This window comes from Erpetoichthys calabaricus, chromosome 17 (assembly GCF_900747795.2).
Source record: "Erpetoichthys calabaricus chromosome 17, fErpCal1.3, whole genome shotgun sequence".
Lineage (NCBI taxonomy): Eukaryota > Metazoa > Chordata > Cladistia > Polypteriformes > Polypteridae > Erpetoichthys > Erpetoichthys calabaricus.
The window spans coordinates 62,094,751-62,115,957 of NC_041410.2; the positions used below are offsets into that span (position 1 = coordinate 62,094,751).

The 21,207-nt window shown below is 37.0% G+C and overlaps 1 protein-coding gene across 1 annotated transcript in view; it reads left to right on the plus strand.

Moving 5' to 3' along the window:
* The window catches only part of plekho2 (pleckstrin homology domain containing, family O member 2), a 275,925-nt gene that overhangs the window by 245,717 nt on the left and 9,001 nt on the right, over positions 1–21,207 (plus strand). The window contains exons 5-6 of the mRNA XM_028823815.2: positions 8,877–8,975; positions 14,704–17,639. Coding sequence (XP_028679648.2) covers positions 8,877–8,975; positions 14,704–16,599 — 1,995 coding nt within the window. The 3' untranslated portion in view covers positions 16,600–17,639. The remainder of the gene's footprint in view (positions 1–8,876; positions 8,976–14,703; positions 17,640–21,207) is intronic.

Here is a 21,207-nt window from a genome sequence, read left to right on the forward strand (position 1 = left end):
AAGAAGAACTAGAATAGCGGCCATCCTAGAATCTGCGGTTATAAGTAAGTCATTGGCTACCTTAATTAAAGCAGTTTCAGTGCTATGTAGGGCTCTGAATCCATATTGAAAAGGCTCAAGTAGGTTATGTAAATTTAAATAATCATGGAGTTGAGCAGCAACAACATTTTCTAAGATCTTAGTCAAAAATGGAAGATTAGAAATTGGGCGATAATATTTGAGCTGTAAGGGATCTGAGCCAGGTTTTTTTTTAAACAGGGATTACAGCAGCAGTTTTTAAATCACTTGGAACAACACAGGTGCTGAAACTACAGTTGATAAAGTGAGAAATGAGGGCAGAAAGTTTGTCAGTGCAAGCCTTAATCAGTAAAGTAGGGGCAGGATCTATGTGGCAGGTAGATTGATTTAATTTAGATATTACTTCAGCAATATAAGTTGGTGTAGTGGGGTTAAATTTAGATAAGTAAACTGTAGGTTTAGAAGTATAATCAGTCAACAGAGATGAGGAATGGTTAGTAGAGAAACTTTGATATATGGTCATAATTTTTGACTGAAAATAGTCCAAAAATAGATTACAGTGCTAAACAGAGAAATAAGGATTTTTAACAGCAGGTTGACAAAGTCTGTTAACTGTATTAAAAACAGATCTAGGGCAACAAGTACCAAAGTCAATAAGAGTACTTTGAATGTGCTGCCGATAAGGCACATCTGTATTCCTTCAGGTGTTCGGTGTAAGCCAGGGTGTGAAAAGCCAGACCAGTCTTCTTCCAGAGTCTTTTCAAGCGGTGACCAGATTTTTTCATGGTACACAATTCTGCTGTAAACCATGGAGATGACCAGGTAGTAGGAACAGCCAAGGATTTAATAGGTGCATAATGATCCAATATTTGTGACAATGTGGAATTATATAGAGATAAAATCTGCATAGGGCAAGACAACCCAGAAACATTATGGAGACAGGAAGCACCAACAGACAGAGAAGGATAACTGATCAATGTTCTTGATATTATGATAGGTTATTTTAGATTTTAGACTTATTTTAGGGAGGTGATAAGTGAAGGTAAATTCAGTCAGCTTGTGATCGGAGATACCAGTAACAGTACCGGATGTACAGACTTTCTGCAGACCAGTGGAACATACAAGATCCAGAATATGTCCCTTAGAATGGGTTGAAAAACCACCAACCAAAACTGAAACAATCCAGTATTAAATGTAGCTCACAAGCTGATGGACAGTCAGAATCCACATGAATATTAAGGTCACCAAGTAAAATAACAGCAGTAGACATGCCACAGACAAGAGTGAGTATTTCAAAGTTCAGAGAAAAAAAATCTTTGTTTTTTATTTCCAGCCCAGGGCGTGGTTAAATCTCTTGGCACAAAGTCTAGTCTCGCGGGACGTGAGTTGATATTTTAGTTTATAATTTAAAAACAGAATAAGAATCTGAAAATCTAAGAACATCAAATTAAAGATCAATAAATTCTGAAAAGAATGATACCAAACATATATTTGTAGGTTTTAAAATAAGCCTGATTTACAGCGTGACAAAAAAGTGACTTAAAATCGTTGCACTTTTAGGCTTAGGATTTTATACATATATATATATATATATATATATATATATATATATATATATATATATATATATATACATACTAGCAAAATACCGGCGCTACGCAGCGGAGAAGTAGTGTGTTAAAGAGGTTATGTAAACATATATATACATATACATATCTACATATACACATATCTACATATACATATATATACATATATATATATACATATACACATCCACACATATATATATATATATATATATATATATATATATATATATATATATACACACACACATATCAACATATATATACACATACATATACACACATACATACACACACACATACACATATATACACATACATACATAGTGCGTTGTAACACGGGCTGTGATTGTTACATGGGAGGGAGACGACAAATCACAGCTTCCCGCTTTCTAATCGGGCCTGTGATTGGTGCTTTGACGGATTCCCAGATCCCACAGTATTTCCCCTTAGGAGAGGTGTTAGGCAAGTGTAATTGAATAGCGGTGCTGCAAGTTTAGCTTTACACCTGTTTTTAAGGCTTATTGACTGAAAGGGGCTTTCATGAAAAAAGTTAGGGCTTTGCTACAGGATACACCCTCCACAAGTTAAGGAAGTAAAAATAAAGGTATATATTTCTGTTTTATTTAAACCTTTTAAGTTTGTATGCGGGCGGTATGGTGGCGCAGTGAAAGGTGCCAGTTAGGAGACCCGGGTTCGCTTCCCTGCATGGAGTTTGAATGTTCTCCCCGTGTCTGTCTGGGTTTCCTCCGGGTACTCCGGTTTCCTCCCACAGTCCAAAGACATGCAGGTTAGGTGCATTTGCGATTCTAAATTGTCCGTGGTGTTTGGGTGTGTGCGCCCTGCGGTGGGCTGGCACCTTGCCCGGGGTTTGTTTCCTGCCTTGTGCCCTGTGTTGGTAGGGATTGGCTCCTGTATTTAGGATATAGCGGGTTGGATAATGGATGGATGGACATTTGTATGCATAGCCCCATTTGCCCGTTTTCATTTTTTTTCTTTCTTCAGTAATATTTCAGCAAACCCGGAGCTTGTCAGTTCAAATCCTGGTACTGACACCACTGTGTGACCCTGAGGAAGTCACTTCACCTGCCTGTGCTGCAAAAAATAAAAGTAATGTAAGAAATTGTACCTCAGATGTTGCATGTTGCTGGAATAAAGGCATAAGTCAAATAGATAAATATGTATTATACACATAGGAACTATTCATTTATTTTCAGTTAAGTCATCTGCAGCAAACCTTTATAAATGAGGGTTTCTCCTTTTTAGATAGTGCAAACTGTTTCTTCTTCATTGAGGTTTTCTCTTGGAGAGCTTTTTTCATTTCATTGAAAATTAGAGCAGCAGCTGCCAAAATATGTAGCTTTCTTATTAATTTTTCAACATTGTGTAAAATAACTTTATAAAGTAACATAAAAGGTTTAAATACTGGTTATCCTTTTACACTAAAATATTACTAAAGAGATACAAAAAAAGTAAAATGCATATGTTGTTTTTCTTTAAGGAGATTAAATATTACTGAAGAAAGAAAAAAAAAACTAAAACAGCTAAATGGGGCTATGCATACGAACTTAAAAGGTTTAAATAAAACAGAAATATATACCTTTTATTTTTACTTCCTTAACTTGTGGAGGGTGTATCCTGTAGCAAAGCCCTAACTTTTTTCGTGAAAGCCCGTTTCAGTCAATAAGTCTTAAAAAGAGGTGTAAAGATATTGACAATAAGCTACGCAAACCCACCAAGACATGCAATCGTTTAAATCAAGGCGCGAGTCGAAAAACACCATCCCATACTATTAGTTAACGATTAACACATTTCTATATGTATTGTAAGCATGCAATACAACTGATAATATGTTGCGCTTATTTATCTGGTGTACCGACATTTTTGCGCGTTTAACGGCTGAAATCTAACGTGGTTTGTGCCCTTCAGAATGAAAACAGTTTGCATTTACCTTTTTAATAAAAGGCGAGCTTTTAAGCCTACGAAATCACCCCGTAAATGCACACGTTTAATTGCACATGTGTTAATATGTATGCTTACACAGTATTAAAAGACACTCAACAATTAACGTCATTTACCTTCGTTCCCGCGTTTGACTCGTGCTGTAAATCTCTTCCTTGTTTTCAGTTCACGTGATTACGTAGGAGGCGTGATGACGCGATACGTGACTCCGCCTCCTCCATTAGAGTATATGGACAAATAACAGGTTCCAGTTATGACCATTACACGTAGAATTTCGAAATGAAACCTGCCTAACTTTTGTAAGTAAGCTGTAAGGAATGAGCCTGCCAAATTTCAGCCTTCTACCTACACGGGAAGTTGGAGAATTAGTGATGAGTGAGTGAGTGAGTCAGTCAGTCAGTGAGGGCTTTGCCTTTTATTAGTATAGATATATATATATATATATATATATATATATATATATATATATATATATATATATACTGTATATATATATATATATATATATATATATATATATATATATATATATATATATATATATATACATACACTGTATATATATATATATATTGTGGCACCCGGCTGGGGTTCATGCCCGGCTGGGATGCCCAGGAGGACCGGAGGAGGGCTTGTTGCGCAGCCGGCACTTCTGCCACAAAGGGGAGTGTCGACGGAAGAGTGTCCGGAAGCACCTGGAACCCATCCGGGATGTATAAAAGGGGCCGCCTCCCTCCAGTCAATGGCAAGAGTCGGGTGGAAGTAGGACGGAGCTCAGAGGAGAGAAGTGGAGGCGGACCAGAGACTGAAGGCATTGTGTTGTGTGGCCAAGGACTTAAGGGGTGATTGGTGCTGCGGCACTGGGTTTGTGCACTTATGGACATTGTATATATTGTAAATAAATGTGTGTGTGGTTAAATCATCATGTCTACCTGTCTGTGTCCGGGCTGTTCCCCACAATATATGTATATATTGTATGTATGTGTGTATATATGTATATATTGTGTGTATGTGTGTATATTTATATACACATACACACACACTATGGCCAGAACCCACACCAGAATGACTAAAATGAAAAAAAGACTTCTGACTTGGCCTCTACAGTCACATTGAGGCATTATACAGGCTTATTACTGTTGTTATTAAGGAGCTCCATTATTGTTTCTTGACACACTTTTGCTGAATAATTTGTTGGCTGCAGATCCTCAGTATTAGTATGGCAGAGAGAGGATGCACAGCATTTCTCATTGTGGCACTCAGTTTTGTTTTCATTCTCTCCTTCACTACTACCTCCAGGGGTCCAGAGTGCATCCAGTAACTGAGCCCGCCCTTTTAGTTAGCTTGTTGATTCAGAATGCAGTCTACTCTGCCCTTTCTTAAACAGATACTCTGTATTACAAGACCGGTTCAGTCCGTTATTGATATGGACCGCCAAGAACTTGTAGCAGTGCACCACCTCTATATCCACTCTCTGAATAGTAACCAGGCATAGATGCTTTTTGGTGTGGCAAAAGTCAATAACTAGTTCCTTGGTTTTGCTGATGTTCAGTTGCAGACATTTCATTTTGCACCAAGAAACAAAGTTCTGTAACTGACTCCTTTATTCTGTCTTATCTTCCTTATCAATACAATCCCATAAGTGCAGAATCATCTGAAAATTTCTGTAAGTGATATGACTTGGTGTTATTTATAGTCTGAGGTGTACAGAATGAGGAGAAAAGGAGACAGGACTGATTCTTGTGATGCTGCTGTATTTCTCACATCCATACCAGAGACATGATCATTGAATCTCACAAATTGAGGTCTGCCAAATTGAAAATTCATTATCAAGGTCACCATAGACTCATCCACCTGTATATTGCTGAACGTACTCCTTAACAGGGATGAATGGATGGTATTGAAGGCATTAGAGAATCTGAAGAATATAATCCTCACAGTGGTACCAGCACTGTCCAAGTGAGAATAAGCTTTGTTCAATAGCAAACTGCGGTGGGTCCAGAAGATTTTTTATAGTCCAGGACCAGCCTCTCAAATGATGTGATGTGAGGTGCAAAGTGCCAGTGGTCTGTAGTCTTTAGGTGGAGAGGTGTCTGCCTTCTTTGGAACAGGGACAATGCAGGATATTTTTGGCAGAACCAGCACTTTCTGGAGCCTTAGGGATAGACTGAACATATGACCTAGGATAACACAAAGTTGGTCAGCACAAGCCTTAAGAACTCAGGGACTGACTTCATCTAGTCCCACATATTTTCATTTGTGTAGCATCCTCAGTTGCCTCCTCACTTGGTCACCAGTTATGGACAGCCAATACTGATGGTCAGAGGTGGACTCATCATTGGACATTCCAGTTGACGTGGTAGGAGTTGTTGATATAGCAAGGACAATGTCGGGTACTGGTCATTGGATGAAGGTGGCCGTGGGAGGAAAAAGCTATTAAAAGATTGGTTCAGGGCATTACATTTGACCACATTCCCATATAGCACTGGATTGCTTGACTCCAGTAATTATGCCCAGACCATTCCAGACTGTTTTAGTTTTGTATGCTTCATTTTCTTTCACTTAGCTTTTTCTTCAGTATTCACTGGGCGTCCTTCAGAGCCTCTTTATCACCTGATTTGAAAGCTGTCTTTTTATCATCCAGTTGACTTTTTAGCTCCTTAGTTACCCAGGACTCTCTGTTCAGGATCTCTATATAGACCAAAATTATAAACCTCTGATGTACAGTTAAAAGCTTATTAGTGTATCAGACTGGGCAGAACACTACTATGTGTACTTATAAATAATTAATTAAGCAATTAGTGGTGCATTGCTTGTTTATCATGTTAGCATCAGTGTCTCCCTGATCAGAATTCATAATTTGGAATATTAGTATATTGCTAGAAAAGGTACAGAGCATAATGTATTGTATTGCGATTATTGGAAATTTAGGTCCCTAAAACACTGTTTCATGCATATGAATATAATTTACAGTGCGGTGTTAAGTTTGTAATGTTAGTGTTAATACGATTCAACCCTTGAAATCAATCTAGAGCACTTGCCATGAAAGCAATTATGCAATTATTGTGAATTTCCCATTGGGATTAATAAAGTATCTATCTATCTATCTATCTATCTATCTATCTATCTATCTATCTATCTATCTATCTATCTATCTATCTATCTATCTATCTATCTATCTATCTATCTATCTATCTATCTATCTATCTAATAAAGATGGCATGGCATACTAAGTATTGGTTATTTTGTATTATCTGTGTGTTAGTGAGTTATAAATCCCACCTTTGATGTCACAATTTACTGATCAAAAGGTAATTTACACTTTAGATGGTTTCCCATCAGCATCTAATGCCATAGATAAATTCTCACACCTCTGACAAAGTGCTTTTGCTCTGTTAATTGGGAAATACTGGACTTGTATTAAGATTTCATATTATATTAACTGGGAGCTTCTTAAATTTGAAATCAGGAAATAAATAAGGAAGTTTGATATCCAAGTTAAGAAAAACTGAGGAAGAAGAGACTATTTTAAATGTAACTTCTCCTTCTCAAAGCATCTGAAACTTTTATTTGAAAATGAAAAGTGCATCATGACAGAAATGCAAAATAAATTAGAGGAGCTATATGTGATTAATGCAGGCAGACTCACATGTGTAGCAATGCAGGCCACCAAAAAGCACAAATCAGAAGTAAGTTAAGGAATGATAATTAAATAAGATTCATATCTTTTTATGTAAATTTGTAACCAGCACAAATTTCTATATGGTTAAAATATACAGGAGAACAAAATAACAGCAATATTTATTTATATAACACATTTTACAGTACATACAGAGAATGCAGCTCAAAGTGCTGTACAAGGAGTAAAGGTAGTAATTACAATTACAAAGAAAATAAATAAGTAAAATTACACAAACAATGCAACAAGAAACCAACAACCAACCAACAAGAAATAAAAATAAGCAATGAAAAAGCCCCTAATATAATTAAGCATAAATTAAATTAATGTTAACTATCTAAAACTTATAATGGTGAATGTCAGAATCTGATGGCCAGGGTGGAAAGTATAACAAAAACTCTAGCCAAAGAGATGCTGGATAAACTAAACTAAATCTTGGCATTCTACAATACAGAAAATTTTATAAAGTTATTCCTTATTGTTAAGATATACCATTCTAAAAGATTTGATGCAGCAGCTTACCTCAGTAGGTTTATATTCATGTACCTTTCAACATCAAAGACAGCTGATTGGTTGGTACTGGCATGCAATATCACTACATAAAACCCATCCATCCATCCATTTTCCAACCCGCTGAATCCAAACACGGGGTCACGGGGGTCTGCCGGAGCCAATCCCAGCCAACACAGGGCACAAGGCAGGAACCAATCCTGGGCAGGGTGCCAACCCACTGCAGGAAACACACAAACACACCCACCAAGCATACACTAGGGCCAATTTAGAATCGCCAATCCACCTAACCAGCATGTCTTTGGACTGTGGGAGGAAACCCACGCAGACATGGGGAGAACATGCAAACTCCACGCAGGGAGGACCTGGGAAGCGAACCCAGGTCCCCAGGTCTCCCAACTGCGAGGCAGCAGCGCTACCCACTATGCCACCGTGCCGCCCCTACATAAAACCAGAAATAGAAAAGAAACTTTTAATGAAAAGTTGTGGTTAATGACGAGTGCAAATTTTAAAAATATGTAATATAGCAGTACCTATTATAATCTGTTACCGACGGTGAAAAAGCGAAGGTAATGAAGTATGTTTTTAGATGTTTTTTTGTTTTTTTTTAATATTCCATGATATAAGCCCAGTGTATCTCTATTGGTAAAGTTTTCAAGATTTTGGTGCATTAATGCACATATTTTATGCTTGGCTCTCACATTATAAGCAAACCATTGTCAGAGGACAATGTAAGATGGCAATTAGGCATGTAGCGGAATAGACACTCCAAAATATAAGAAAGACCAAGATTGTTGAGAGCCCTATATATAATGCAATCCACCAGAAACAGTTTACCTTGCCATTAACCATGTACTTGTCAATGTGTCACCTTCATAAGGTCAGTCCATCTATGTAGTGATACCACCTCTGATATCTGCTGGAACGATATAGCTTTGATTTTTTACTTTCCCGAAGATAGTCATGGTAGAGAAACATTCCAGAGGATGAGAAGTAAACATGATTATTATTACTAATATAACCACTTTGTTCATAGTATTGTATTCTAATGGCTTATCTATTAAGATGTTCATTAGTTGGTTATTTAATTTAATGTTATATATTTAACTGTTTTATAGGTCAAAGTTGATGCAAATTGTTCTTTAGAGCATGTGACCCGCTCAAGGCCAAAGGTGACTCAGTCACGAAGACCACCAACTAGACTGCATTTGAAAGAGGTAAACTGCTTTTCTGTCTAATATGCTAGCTCTTTAGTGTAGGTGAATGCAAAAATTAATCTCTTAGTCATATACTGTTATGCAACAAGACCTTAACAAAGGTTTCTTTTGGTCATAATAACAATGCATTAATAAAGCTTTCATTTATCTCTGAAATGAGGTAAAGTAAAATAACTTAATTCTGGAATGGTCAGAGGTGGCAAAAGTGAGACATATTTCTCTTGATATTGCATACCTTAGTATAAGACATGTGGATACCATATATTCACAAGTAATTTTACCACCATATCAAAGACTTTTTATGTACTATATTGCATATATTAGAGTCTCATAAGATGAAACATTTAAAATCAACATGTCGTTTCTTTGTTGTTAATATAAGCCATTGTTCTTTTCCTTAATGAGACACTCCTATTTTAAATGGCACAATGCTAGAGAATACATGATAACAGTATAACTTTGGTCATGCATTATTTTTTTAAAAGTTCTTAATAGTTAAAGTAAAATGTAGTGTTTTCAAATATATTATAGATTAGTGGGGAGATTACTTAGCAAGGATAACATAGAAATTGGTATTTATAACTGGACTGGACAATAAAGTATATATTACTTTAGTATAATTCAGTTTCTGATTTCTGATTAGTTATTTCTCTCCTTTGTATACTGATGCTTTCACCCGCTTTTTGCATACATTTAGTATTATTTTCTTTTTTATCGCTCTCACTTTAGAGGCATTCATACCTTTTATAGTATGCCAAGTTTCCAAAAGAGTGTGCAGTATGAATTACCTAAATCTTCAGCAGTATTAAAAATTCTTTTTTAAGAAATATTTTATGTCGCACAAAACACACATTTCTGTCAGTTTCTTAGATATTTGCTTATGGTCAGCTATTTCTTCTTAGCTGAAGATAACAAGTACATTAAAACCTTGATTATCCGGCACTCAATTAACTATCAGGGCCAAAAGAAAAAAATTGCACACACCAGCGTGTACTTATTACTGTACTACTACTGCCGTGTGGTACGCTGTAAGCTGTGCACATTGTAATAACTCTCCCTTGTGCTAGTGCATAGTATTCTTCTCCAGCACCACATTATCAGTTACATGCCTTTTAGTTTTAATAGCATTTCGTAGCATTTCTCTTTTGTTATAATTAATCTACTATACAGTACATTGTTATGGCCCATAAACATATGCATGTGGTATTGGAATTATCACAAAAAATTGAAATTATTAAACATTTACAAAATGGTGAAAGTACTTCAAGTAGTTCTTCAATTTACGGAGTAGGAAGAATAATAGTGAACAATATAAAGCGTGATACTGACAAAATTGAAAAATGTATCAAAAATGGAAACCACCGGCGATAATCTTCTTTATTAATGTTCTTTTATATTGCAATTTTCTTTTTTAAATTTTGCTATATTATGTTTTGTTAATATATTGTGACATGCAGGCAGCTTTGCTATGCACTGTGCATGAGCAGAAAAGGTGGAATGAATGCTGTAAGTGATGGGGGGGTGAAGGGCTTCTGTTCTTTAAGGGGCTAACATGCCTCTTAGAAGATGAGTGACAGGAGAAGTTAGGAGAAAAAGGAATGGTGTGGTGGAAGGAAGTTTTAAGTAGGGAGTCAGGAAACAATAAGCAGGACTGCTTATGGTTTAGAGAAAAAAGAATGTAAGTGGCAGAAGATAAACTGATTGGTAGGGAAAGCTTTCTTTTATTGTTTAGGTCGAGGTGTGCTTGTTATGGAATGAAGACTCCAAGTAAAACGTAGAAAATTCCAGTACCTCTGAGTTGTACTTTTTTATTATGCTGGTCGTTACAATATTATACGAATTACTTAATTTGTTAATACTATATTTTGTTAATGTAGTTTGTTTTGTAAATAATTGACTATTTGCTAAACTAGTCTACTGTATATTTTTTGTAAAGTAGCTGTTCTGTTATCCGTCTTTTCTCTTATCCGTCACAGCCTCAATCCTGAACCTTGATGGATAATCGAGGTTTTACTGTATTTGAATTACATCTTTTGTTCTGTAGACATATTTGTTAATTTTGAAAAAAAAAAACAAAAAAAAACAAGTTGCACAAAAACAGCAATAAAAAAAAAAACAAATACAATTTCAAAATTGTAAAATTTAAGATGTGCTTACTGGTAAGAGCCTTAGCCAGTCAGTGATTGGGACATGGCCATGGTCAATTTCTTGTTGAGGCAGCGTAGAATCCACCTACCAAATAACCTACCATGCTGAGAAATTTCCAAGATCCTTTTGGTTCTTGAATGCTAATGTGAAAGTGTAATTAGAAATCAACTTCCTTTGTGCCTCCCCATTTAAAGAAGAATCACAGCTGAGTGCATACTGCAGAGTGACCAGGGGCCTCATGTATAACGCCGTGCGTAGAACTCACACTATAGCATGGCGTAAGCACAAAAGCGGGAATGTGCATACGCACAGAAAAATCCAGATGCAGGAATCTGTGCATACGCAAACTTTCATGTTCTTCCACTACATAAATCCCGATCAGTGTGAAAAGTAACGCATGTGCACGCGCCTTCTGTCCCGCCCCAACTCCTCCCAGAATTATGCCTCTTTGAATATGCAAATCGGTATAAATAGCCTTCTGTGAAAAGACAATGGGAAAAACACGGGGGAAAATATAAGAATTTCAGTGAATACCAAGTGGAGGCAAAGGAAAGACTTACTATTTGTTGGTTTAAACAGTGGTATAATCAACAAAAGAAAGTTGATCGAGTGAAATAGCGTTGGAGAAACTCGAAAGCTGAAGTTCACAAAGTCGCACAGTGCCCAAAATAAAAAAGTTGTCACATATCAAAGTCGGCGTGAAAAAGCGACTCGTAGCGGACCGTCTGAGTGTCATATGAAAGCTTATTAGGGTACAGAGAAAAAAAATAGGCACACAGTGGGAAAAAAGCACGAAATGTCAACTTTAATCTCGAAATTTCCACTTTAATCACGTTGTTTATTTTGTCATTAAAGTAGAACATCATAAACTTCATCTTAAAATCGTTTATTTTACTAGTTTCTCAAATCTCATTGTAACTAAAGTAGGACTTTAAATGCTTTGTTCTGTGTTTGATCTTCTATGTGCTCTATGTGTGTGAATCACTTCGTGCTTCCGTTTTTTCTCTTTCTCCGACAGGACACAGAATCCATTACATTCGTGATATTACAGCTCTCTGAATAATTAAAATACTGAGATGTATACGTGATATCTTTTTCATGATGATAGGAATGAAAGCATGTTATTAAACATGGGAACACGGCGGCACAGTGATTGTTCATATCTCATGCAAGAGGCTTGCTGCACCATGCGCGACCTTCGATGAAATAATTTATTACAGAAGTATTGTCTCTTTCAAACGTACAAACCTCCAATTCCTGTCCTTACTTTTCTTTCTCCAAATACCCAATCGCCACACAATCAGCTCTGTAATAGACGTTAAGCCATCTGTAAGCTTAGAACGCAGATTCTTCAAAACTTTTAAGGAACATTGAAATATCTTCGTAGTACATGTTTAATCATTCTGTCCGTCTACCCTTCCAGTGTCGCGTCAGCACCAGCGATAATACAGCGCAAGGCTGGAGCTATCCGTGAACTAACTAGCGCTGTGGCACCATGTCCTCACATGTTTAATTATTAACAATACTGATTATTTAAATGAAGTTAAAGTTTTATCTGTATACTATAAGCAACATATTTGGCTGCATTTCATCTTAGAAATGATATCGTCATCATACGTGCTTTATAAAGTGGCGCAGGTTGTGCAATATTATAACTGTAGTGTAAGTTTACAGTGGGGTAATTGTACTTGTAAGTACAAACAGTTCTACAAGGAGCACTTGATGGACTGATTGAGTGCGTTTATAGTTCTTGGGATGAAACTGTTTCTGAAACGCGAGGTCCGTACAGGAAAGACTTTGACGCGTTTTGCCGTGGCTGAGGTAGTGTGTGCTTGAAACTGTATACCGATAATTCTGTTTTCGATCAGCTGCTGCTGCGATTCCCCACTCAGATACAGTGATTTAAATACTCCAAGTGGTGCAGTGAGAGTAATATGGAAAAAGATGATTCGCTGTGGCAACCCTTAACGGGAGCAGCTGAAAGAAGAAGAAGATGCAGTGAGAGTAACAACGCTAAAGCAGTTATGGTATTTGGAATACTATGGCTATTCCCTGGACCATTATATTGCTACAGGTTAATTACAATCAGATGCATTACACTAATAAACAATATGCAGTTAATTTCAGCGTATTTATAAAGCCGTGTCAGGAATGTGGGTCTAAGAAAGAAAGGGTAACCACACAGGAACAGTAGCACTGCTTTGACCCTGGGTGCCGCCAGTCTGCAAAACCGAGCGTAGAAATTGCGTACGCCAGGGTATGAGGTACCGTGGAAATGTGCGTGGCTTTACGCCAAGTTTAGGTTTTATACATCGCGATTTGAGCGTGGAAACATTCATGCGCAACATTTCTGTGCGTACGCACCGTTTATATATGAGGCCCCAGCATACATGCTGAACTTTCTTGGCAGGAGATAGTGAGTAGCAGTTTACCGTTGGCAGGTAGTGCAGTAAAGTCAGGCAGTAATGGTCTTTTAGATGTGAGCAATTTCATCATCCACACCACTTTTTAGGAAACCATGACCTGTTTAGCATTTTCTGATAGGCATGCATAGATATTTATTACTATTTAAATTATAGTAGTTAACTGCATTACTCTAGAGCAGTGAAAGTATGGCTGGTTGGTTAAAATTCTGTTTTCATTTAAATTTATAGTGATTTACATATTTTAATTTATACATACTGTGAAGAATGAATTAGAGACAGCACACTCAAAGATTTGGAGTGGTAGCCCCATATAGTGCAAGGTCCAGAGTGACCTTTCCAGACTGATACATTCAAAATTAATCGAACTGACGACAGCATTTCGGTAGGTGAATAGATTTTTATGGTGAACTGGCAGGAAATTAGATACAGAGTGAATGCTGGGAAAACGGACGGGTGGAAATGATGTGGAATGTTGAAGCTGGAAGTTCAGTCATCAGTTGAGGTTGGAAGTAATGGCTTTGTTATCGTGTGCGTGGAATCATCTGCCAGTCTTCAAAACGGTGCGTTTATTCTTCTGTTTTTCTGTTGAATGAGAGAGAGAGATATTATTGCCCTGTACAAAACCGCTTTCTTTGTGTTATCACACTTCGTTCAGCCTGTCAGCTGCTCCCTAGGCGCGCGTGTGTGACAATACATTTTTAATAAACACATACATTTATAATATTTATATCAGCAGAACAAATCAAAGTTTATTTAAGTTTAAAAGATTTAATTGTTTTTCATTGTATAACCCATGCATTACAGTTATTAAATATGCCTCGTATCACTTTTCTGAACTTTCTATGATATCGTTATGTTATTTTAATTTACTTTTAACCACAATGGCCAGTATTCTATGTGTCAAAAAAGCTACTGTTTTTGCATAAACAAAATATAATTATGTAATAATAATAATAATCATAAATTACATTTATATAGCACTTTTCTCAGTACTCAAAGCACTAAAATTTAAGTGTCATGTACTTCATTGCATGCATTTTGATTAGGAGACATTTTAGTAAATTATACAATGAAGACTGTGGGACAATAAAATCACCACCAAAGTGACCAGCACAAAAAATCTGCATTTTATAAAAATTTCTTTGTTGTTTCAGGTTGCCATAACTTCATCTGAAGGTACTTTGAGGCTGAACCTTGATGATAAAACAGATGATATCAACTATCTTCAGGAAAATGCTAATTGCATTGAGCCCTCTGGTCCCCTTCCTAACACAGTAGCTAAACCTCTTGTACCTCCATCTAAAGAAGTTACCCCGTTATTAGTAGAAAATGAGGACAAATCAAAAATGCCTCCTAACAGGGAGGGCAGCATTCAGGGCAATAATCATGAAGATGATGGCAAGCAGCCTAAGAAAATTTTGAAACCACCTATGCCTCCTTTAAAAGATAACAAACCCAGCTTGCAAGTAAATACAGAGGAAGGGGAAGATAAGCCTTTGGAAACTGAAGCAGACACTGTGGTTCCTCCATGTCCTCCAAGTAAGGCTCTCAAACCTCCTGCACCACCAGCAGTAGAAGGTACACCAGTGCTGCCAGTGGCTGAAGTAACAACAGAAGATCTTCCTCTGGAAAAAGACAAAACTGATATTGAGCCTCCATCTCCAGCCAGTGGAGTTCTTGAATTACAACCAGATGTCATATTAACAAATAATCTACAAGCTGAAAAAGAAGAAAAAGTTTGTGATGAACCCAAGAGTAAATATACGCCTCCTCCATGTCCACCAAGTAAACATCTTAAACCCTATACTGGACCACCAAAAGAAATCAATCTCTCAAAAGAAAGTACAGAAGAGGAGTCCTCTCCAAACCCATTTAGAAAAATTGTTAAAAATGAAAACTTGCCTTCTTTAGTTCACAAAACTAATCCATCTATTGAAGAGGCGCCTAATGATTTTGAAAGTTTAAAAGCTCCACCACTTTCTGTTAATGAGAAGGAATCAACAGAAGGAAATCTGAGGGATACCTCTAAAAACATAGTCACTAAAGAGCCAACTCTCCAGTCTTTGCCTGATAAATCTATAGGCACACCAGTACCACCGCCTCAAGAGATTAAACCTATTATTGCTGTTCATGATGATATGTTTCCAGAGCCGGGCAATAAAATTATGTATAATTCATCTCCAGGTATCACAGGTTTCAAGCGTCCTCAGCCTCCTTGTAAAATGAATAAATTGTCCAATAAAACAGTGACATTTTCAAATTCCTCAGCACCTCTTCCTAAGCTCGAAAGTCAGTCTTTAGAAGCTGTTCAGACTATACCCTCACTTCCTGTATCACCTAAAAAGAGGATAGTTAGTTCTGATACTATTGTAGCCACCAAGGAAGATGGTAGCGAACCAAGTTCTTCTCATGTGAAAGAAGAAATTCCAAAAGGCACTTCTGAATATAATTTAGGTAAAGCTGTTGTAGGCTTATCCACAGCATTGTGTGAAAATCAGAAATATCCAGAAGTAGAAATAGGATGTGTAAATGATAACAGTCTAACACATTCTGAGAAGTATCCTGTTACTACATCTGCAGAGCATAAAACAGAAGTTATTCAAAATGGCAAACAAACCTTGGCACAGCAAAAAATGTATAATAAGTCAGAGGGACACTTTAAATCTGGGGTAGGACGACCTAGATGCTCTTCACTGGGTGACCTTTTAGCAGAGTCAGATTTCAAGGTGTCTAGTGAAGAACAGATTGAAATCAAAGTACAGTCTGGGAAATATATCTATGATGATTTGCAGCAACAGCTTAATTTGGAATTATTGGAAACAGATGAACTTTTGGAACAAATTTCTGACAAAAGGTGCCAGTTACAAGGAACTGGCTGTGGTGCTGAGAGTTTACAAAAGACAGGAGATGCATCTGCGGAAAAAATTCTTGATGAAGCAGTGGAGAAACTTAAAAAGGCCCAAGAATTTTTGCAGGAAGTGAAGAATCTGACAGACACTCAAAATTCAGGCTTGACAAGTACTAAAGAAAGCAGAAGAAGGAGTATGTGAAAAATAATCACAAGTAATTTTTGCAAGTTTACTTAAGAGCATGTTATGCTAGTGCTTCCAGATATTTTAAAGTATTTTTATAACAATTAGCTTACAGCTTTTATTGACATTTTGCAAAGAAATATAATAATTTCATTTACATTTTCAATTAAATACATGCCATGTGTTTCTGTGAAATGGCATGTTGTAAACTGAGACATTTATTTTTGGACTTGATATTAAGTATTTAGACACACAGTTTGTGAAATGATAAACCATCTATAATCCATTTTTGTGAGCACATACATGTGACCTGGCAATAGTTTATGGTTTGTGAACATTCTCACAACTGAAAAAAGCTTTTTAGTATATTATACAATTTTTACTACAATATATATAATATATTGTAAAAATGTAAAAACATTTTCTTGCCTTTCTCCTATTGTGATGTAATGACATAGTTATCAATAAGATCAAATAAGAGATGAGAAGACCTCCAGCATACAGTATAACATATTTATCCATCCATTCACTCATCCGTTAAGCTACTGTACTTAGTCCAGAATGGATTACACACAGCTGACAGAAGTGTCATTTGCAAAACAGAATACAACCCTGGATGAGTTGCTAGTCCATAGTATTTACTGAAAGACACCATCTAACCTGACATGTATGTCTTTGGGATGTGGAGGGAAACCACAAAGAGATGGGGAAAATGGGCCAACTCTGTAGGGTAAAGCGTTGAGCCCAGGGTTTGAATTCAGGACTGTAAACCTATGAGGCAGCACTCCAACTGTTACATCATACCATACTACAAATAGAAAAGCAAAAATGTGATGCAGGTTCTTACTATAATGATTACTCTATCTTACTACTTAGGAAGGTATTAACGTCATATCACATTTGTCCAATTTAGAGTACAATGCATTCATTCATGTTTCAAATCACATTGTGCAATAAAGACCCTGAGTTTGAGTTCAATGTGAAACCATATGAAAACTTGACTAGTGATTGTTGTTTGTATAACATAGATATGCAAATAGTGCACATAATTTGTAGGGGTGCACGATTCAGAAAATCTAACGATTCGATTCGATTTCGATTCTTGGGCTCACGATTCGATTCAAATCCGATTCTCGATTCAAAACGATTCTCGATTCAAAACGTTATGATTGTTTTTTATTTTCCATCAGTCTGATACAAAATACAGCCCTGAGATAACAGTTGAAGTCACATTACAAAAATATAAACTGTTGCAAATATAAACTGCAAACTTTCAACTTAAATTAAACAACTTATATTGACACTTTAAATAAAAGTAGATTAAATAAAACCAAATAAGAGCTGCTATAGTTGGTTGTAAAGTGCCATTATCAGAATAAATAAAAATGCTGCTACATTGGGCTGTAAAGTGCTGTAACAAGTGTAACATCCAAAATAATAATTAATTGTGAACATTTTCTTTTTACCTAAACTGTTTCCATTTCAGCAGACAACAGTTTTTGAACTGTGACAACTACAGTCAAACTGACAACAGATCAGAATATATTAGATTAGATTCAGGTGTATGCGCACATTAGTGAGTTTAAAGTCCACCATCTGCTGGAATGTACATGTTCTTTTGTAGAAACAGAAGCTGGTCTACATGTTCTGGAGTTAGCATGCTCCGCTGTGCAGTTACTATGTCCCCAGCAGTTGAGAATACCCTCTCTGCTGCAACACTAGTACCAGGAATGCATAGGTAGCATTTAGCCAATTTTGCAAGGAGGGGAAAGACAGTCTCCTGAGACCTCCACCAAGTTAGGGGGTCTTCTGAGAGTGACAATGATGGAGTTTCCAAATACTTCTTCATCTCTTCCTCAGCTCTGGTGCCAGCGGATTTAGGAACATCTCTGACATTAATGAAAGTCTTGCCTAGTAAATTCAGCAGGGAAGTATTTCTTTTTTTGGGAACAGGGGGGCCTTCATCATCCAGCACTTCATTTGGGATGTCTGGCTCCTCATTCTGCATTAATGCACCATAAAAGAAAACAAAAACGCAATCAACCAACCTTTGTCTTTCAATTAGAAATTCAGTGTTATTAATTATTGTATATACCATATATATATATATATATATATATATATATATATATATATATATATACATATATATATACGAGTGCTGTTTCACCACAGAATCCTGCTTTTGTTTCGTGAAGTAGCTGCGCATGTAGTGGGGCTATCACAGACAATGTCGGCGTGGCTTCTTCAGACATTATGTTTGTTGCCTCTTTTAATGGCTCGAGGGCTGCAGCAGCTTCTTCTGCGTTGGCGACGTCGGTTTCGTCTAGTGTGCAGATGCCGGCTCCACATTTTCTTACTTCAGCAGAGAGAATCGCAGCGCAAATGGCTGGTTGTTGCTCCAGGAATCTATCGATCATGTCGAATGCACTATTCCATCGTGTAGCCACGTCCGTTGTCAACTTGTGCGGTGCCAGCTCCAGAAGTTTCTGTTTCTGTTTCAAGACATGATTTGCGGTGGCACTGCGATGAAAAAATCCGGTAATTCTCCGAATTTTCCCCAGCAGACGTGAAACAGACGGCAGCTTCAGAGCTTTCTGTGCCGCGAGGTTGATGGTATGTGCGAAACATTTAACGTGTTGAAAGTTTCCCAGCTGTGCAGCAGCTAGCACGTTAGCAGCGTTATCGGTAACAATTACCAGGTCAGTGGTTGTTGTCAAGATAAGTAATTGTTAAACACTTCCTTATATGAAAGTTGATATTAACTTCTTGTAATTGAGGGATGATCCCTAACTCGCAGGGGAGACATGGCGGTTGTAAGAAAGATGGCTGACCTGTAAATGAACCACTAGAGTAATTCATTAGTAAAGACTTTATATAAATAAATATTTCTGTGTTACTTTCAACTGCATTAAAGTCACATATTACAGAACCCAAAGAACATGACATGGTGTCAGAAGCGGTGCAGTTGAAGTAGATACGTGTCCTGCGAAGCATTTGTTTTTTCTCGAAAAAAAAAAAAAAGAAAGAGAAGAAAAGAAAATAAGACGTCGTTAAAATGGAGAAGCTACAGCCACCTCCTAGCCTTCAGCTTTCAGGTAACCTTGCCGAGAACTGGAAACGGTTTAAACAACGCTTCGAAGTATATTTAGCGGCAATTGGTGCAGATGAAAAAAGCGACAAAATGAAAACGTGCATTTTGTTACATATAATTGGGGAGGAAGCGCTGGAAATTTATAACAACTTTCAGTTTGATCAGGGAGAACATATGAAGTTAGACGTTATACTGGATAAATTTGAAAGATATTGCATTCCAAAACGGAACGTCACTTTCGAAAGGCACAAGTTTTTTACTTGTATACAGAAGCAAGGTGAAACGATTGATCAGTACGTTACCGAGTTGCGCACACGGAGTAAAACATGCGAATTTGGAGAGTTAACAGAATCTTTAATAAAAGACAGGATCGTCTGCGGAATTCCAGATAACGCACTCAGAGAAAGGTTACTAAGAGAGCTGGATTTGGATTTGGAAAAAGCAGTAAGAATATGTAGGGCAGCCGAAACAATCAAAGTACAAGTAAAAGAAATGTGTAATGAAGAAGAAGCAGTATATGTGCTGAACAAAAAAGGAAAGAACAAAATGCATTTAAATACAGAGGAAAATAAAAGTGGAAATAAAACAATATACAGCACAAAACAGGCATGTGGACGTTGTGGATCACATCATGCTCCCAGACAGTGCCCAGCATACAATAAAGTTTGTAAAAAATGTGGGAAGAATAACCATTTTGCACGCTGCTGTAAATCACAAGTGAAACCAAGTCAAGTGCACACTGTAGAAGAAACTGAAGTTGAGGAATTTTATATAGATGCATTGACTGAAGTAAATGGGAGAAGGAAAGAATGGATTCTGCCAGTTCAAGTGAACAATGCCATTATTTCATTTAAATTAGATACTGGGGCGCAAGTGAACATTATGCCTGAAAATGAATATAGAAAACTGCAGCCCAGACCAAGTCTGCAAGAAACAGAAATAAAAATTACTGGATATTCAGGAATGCAAATGCCTGTTACAGGGCAATGTGTAGCTTGTGTTAAGTACAAAAACAAAAAATACTCACTGGTATTTGTGGTCGTGCCAAAGAGAGTTCAGGCAATTTTAGGACTGTCTGCTTGTGAGAAAATGAACTTGATTGAAAGAGTGCTTACTATTAACATAGAGGACAATACTGAATATGAAGCACTGCTCCAAAAATATAGTGATCTATTTTTGGGACTAGGTTGTCTTCCGGGGGAACACAAGATAATCACAGACAAAAGTGTATCTCCTGTCATACACCCCTGCAGAAAGGTCCCATTTGCCCTGAAAGAGAAATTAGCAGAGGAACTAGACAGAATGGAGAGCTTGCAAGTAATCAAGAAAATCAATGAACCTACTGAATGGGTAAACTCTCTGGTTATTGTAGAAAAGAAAGATGGAAAATTAAGAATATGTTTAGATCCCAGAGACCTGAATCGAGCCATCAAGAGGGAACATTTCAAACTTCCAACAAGAGAAGAAATTATGGCACAGTTTGCAAATGCAAAATATTTCAGTAAACTAGATGCTTCATCAGGATTTTGGCA